At 44.0% G+C, this 3,963-nt stretch overlaps 1 protein-coding gene across 1 annotated transcript; it reads right to left on the bottom strand.

Annotated features, from left to right (window-relative positions):
- Positions 1-2,555: 2,555 nt before the first annotated feature.
- LOC118791527 (BTB/POZ domain-containing protein KCTD21-like) lies at positions 2,556-3,735 on the bottom strand. The gene has a single exon (XM_036548916.1). The coding sequence runs from the start codon at positions 3,479-3,481 to the stop codon at positions 2,642-2,644; it is 840 nt and encodes a 279-aa protein (XP_036404809.1). The 5' UTR covers positions 3,482-3,735; the 3' UTR covers positions 2,556-2,641.
- Positions 3,736-3,963: the final 228 nt, after the last annotated feature.

Below are 3,963 nucleotides of genomic sequence, written 5' to 3'. Positions count from 1 at the left end.
GCTGGTTACAGTTCAGTGACTAAAAATAAGTATTCAATGGGAATTGATCTTCCAAAGATCGGGGGGGGGGGGGGTTTCAAGAGAGGATATAAGCTCCAGGCTCCAGGATTTCACCATTTCAGTAGAATAAAGCGAAACATCCTTTACTCTCTTGTGACTTGATTGTATTAAAAGGGTACTGCTGTTATATAGCTGTAGTTTGATATGTTTAATGCATCTGTTAGACATAATTATGTATTCAGTTCTTCTTTCTTTTGAAGACCAGTTTGCTCAGAGGTAGGAGAGTGCTTTCTGTCCTGAGCTACTGCTCAGTCAGCACAATAAATATTTTATGGTAAATACACTTATCTTATTGTTACACGTGAAATTTTGCAGCTCTCCTCTTCACTAATGTTTTTGCTGTGTATTGAGTCAGCTGCATATTTTGTATTTTGTGCCTTTTTTACTGTGAAGTAAAGATTTGCAGTGAGCTCAGTTGCTCAGGTAATGGGAATTCAGTCTGTTTCCTGTTTTTGCACATGCAGAAATGTGTAGATTAACCAGCCTTTCACAAATGTGTTTGTGTTAAAGAGAGAAAGACTAAGGGGTTCTTTCCTTTGTTAAAACGTTACTGTTTCTGAGACCTAACACCAGACTGAAAAGAGGTTCTTGTTCTTGTCCTCATTTTGCCCCCCACACTTTTTTTTAGCTCTAATCTATGGAATATAGACCTTTTGTACAACAGAAGCATACAATCTGAAAACAATGTGGTTATTAATTAAACAAATACAAGGTTCTTTGTTCACAGTGCTGTGTCATTGAATACTTTGTGTATTGGAAAATTGTGTAGGATCATTTCTGTAAAACATTTTGATAAATGTGTTTTCCTGATGCTTGTGTTCTCTGTCCATTTTGAGTATGCTTTGATTTCACGAAGCTTGGAGTTTTAAAAAAATGGAGGTCAACCCTCTTTGATCAGTTGTATTTATTTGTGTTAGGATCAATACATTTAATCACAATGCAGCTGTAAACTGGTTTCAGAACATGAAATGCCAATGGCCCTGTGGAATTAGTTTCAAAAGACAGTACAGTAAGTTTTTACTAAGTAAGTATTGCTGGCTAGAAAATGTGATTTTATCATGTTTAAATGTGTTTAAATGTCCCGCAAAATAAAACACACATTGGCCGTGTCAACATCATCCAATGGCCTGTGTGTGGCTGAGGGGCTAATGTGGAATGTGCCCTTGTGTATTGCCCACCCAGCGCCTCCACAGAACATGGTGAGACGATCCCAGTTTCCATGTCAAGCCGAAGAAGGGCTGCACTTCAGAAATGCTGTGGCGTCAAGACAATGTCGACCACAGAGTTTACTTTGGCCCAGCGCTTCTCCAAAGCCTTGTACCTCAGGGTTAAAACCTGCTTTGGAAACTTGACTACCGAGAGGCCTCTCTACGCCACGCTGGAGTTGGAAGACTTTAAACTGGCCCTTATTAACCGGGTGAAGACGTATCATTTCACAAGCTGAGCTTTTGAAAGTTTAAACGCAAAATTGTGCACAAAACATGCTTTCCGTAATTCTATGTGCACCTTTGTAAACATTGTAACCACAGTGGAGGTCCACACTTCTACAACAAGTAGAAGTAAACAGAAAACATAGTGAACACTTACAGGAAGATATATCTGAGTGCCACTATTTTGCATGTTTATGTTTTGATCACATGCTCCCCTGAAATCGCTGTTGCTGTTACCTGCTTACAGCAAGCTCAGAGACAGGGTTATTTTTTTCGGTCGCTTTGCTAAAGCACAGAATCATATTGCGCCTTAGAATGATTATTCAGTCAGCTGGTCAGTAACCTTTGCATCCTTGCAGTCTACACAGGAAGGGTGCTTTTGTACTTTACACTGAAATGTATCACCGGCTATAGTAAGGTGAAACCCTTCTCGCAGTAACTTGGATTGTGAACACCAACGATGGTGGCCTCTTTATATTGCGTTTGGCTGTGAAAGTTGCTTTCGCGCTTGTTCTGGAAGCCCTTGATTCACTCTTGCTGCTCTGAGACTTCAGATCACCTATAAGAACATCATTTAACCTGCAGGTGTGTGCTGCTGAAGGCAGGCTGGACCTGCATTTTTGGGGAAAAAATCAACTGGTGCATAATTTAGCACTGTCACAGGTGAGGGCTGAAGTAAAGCCAAAGATGAATTGAACAGCTGGGGAAACGTGACCACAGCACTGATTCGGCCTGCTGCTTAACCAGCACTCCAAGCTCACCCAGAATTGCCTCAGTAAATATCCAGCTGTATAAATGGATAACATTGTAAAGAGCTGTAACCTATGAAGTCGCTTTGGATAAAAGCGTCTGCCAAATGAATAAATGTAAAAACACAAACATAAACCACCTGCATTAAATTATACATACTAAATGTAAGAAACATACTATCACGATCAATATTTTAATGTATTACTTGTACAGTAGCGTAGGCCAGCGTGTTAGCCAAGTCCTTGTTTTGTAACAGTATTTCAAGATTAGAAGTCTGCTGTAAACATCTTTAAAATGATCTTTGTCTTGCCTGGAGTCCTATCTACGTAAAAAAAATGCAATGGTAGTCAAGACGTAAACATTGTCATTATCAGCCCTCCTGCGGTCACTCTTAGCAGTTACTAGTACCTAACGAATCGTAGCGAGCGGCAGTTAAGAATGTCGGAAGGGTCGGGGAAGACGGAATCCATGCGAAACCCCTCTGCCAGGGAGATCTTCAGCATTTCCTCCATGAAGGCGCAAGTGTCTGGAATTACTGAGGTGAGCGAGGTAGCGGGGAATGCCACCGAGGTGGTGGCCGTTAGCTCTTGGTAGCGATGCTTCTCGTACTGGTCCAGGGGAAGATCCTCTGGCCGTGGCACCCATTCCAACCGCAGATAGTTTGGCCTTCCTTCGCCGGGCTGCGGGGCCACGGTGCAGTCCCGCGTCCGATAAGAGAAGCGGGAACAAAGCAGCTCAATGAAGGCACAGGAGGTACAGAAGACGTTGGCGGTGTATACACGCACCGCACACGAACGCAACTCGTAATTCTCGGGGCCACGTTTCAGGTTGAAGTGCAGCATCCGCACCTGGCAGTCCACGTCTGCGCTGAGCACGGCGCTGCGCCAGCTCGCCCCGTGCGGGCCCGACTCGTAGCGCCGGATCTCGTCCAGCAGGGGTCGGATTTGAAAGAAGTCCGCTTCGCGCTTCAGCAGAGCCATCTCCTTGAAGTCATCGGGCAGGTCGAGGCTGTTGGAGCGGAGGTAGTTGAGGATGTAACGGAAGACTTTGCCGTCGCGGTCTATGAAGAAGTTGCCCCGCTTGTCCCGCAGCAGGGGGATCTGCCCGGTAAACATGGCACCAAGCATGGAGTCCCTGCAGCGCGTCAATGTGTCCAAAGTAGTGGTGTATACCTCTCCACCCACGTTGAGGGACACAGGGTCCTGGAGAGAATTACTGTCGGGGCTGTTCAAGTTCAGCATCCTGTTGCGAGTGAGTAAACTTGAAACTACTACTTATCCCTTTATATTTGCCTTACACACACAACAATATAAATATTACCGCAAGTGTGGATAAATTAGGACTGAAAACCAATCCCAGAAATTCTGTATGCGTGATTTAAAGAACTCTTTGTTCTTGAAAAAGGAAAACAAAAGCAGCCAATGAAAACGAAAGCGCTGAAGTCAGGTTTTAAAAACTTTTGACTCAGACGCGCATAAAACAAAGTTTCTGCAGTGTTTCTGTGTCGTCGGTTTGTTTTTCTTTAATCCCACTTGGTTTCCTTTATAAGTATTTCCCTTGCCTTTCAATTCAGTCAGCTGACTCGGAAGACGTTGCATAACTCTGGGCTTCTATTTCATCAGGCCGTCAGGACGAGTTCTGAAGTAGCTTTCTGCAGCACTCGCAACGGCTTGACATGCATAGTAATGGCATCCAAACTAACTTCACTCCTTCGCCTCTGCAA

This window comes from Megalops cyprinoides, chromosome 16 (assembly GCF_013368585.1).
Source record: "Megalops cyprinoides isolate fMegCyp1 chromosome 16, fMegCyp1.pri, whole genome shotgun sequence".
Lineage (NCBI taxonomy): Eukaryota > Metazoa > Chordata > Actinopteri > Elopiformes > Megalopidae > Megalops > Megalops cyprinoides.
Note: the sequence above shows the minus strand (reverse complement) of the source record. Positions and strands in the feature narration are given on the sequence as shown.

Coding starts and splice junctions, on each gene's coding strand:
- LOC118791527 (XM_036548916.1), bottom strand. CDS start 3,481: ATGCTGAACTTGAACAGCCCCGACAGTAATTCTCTCCAGGACCCTGTG.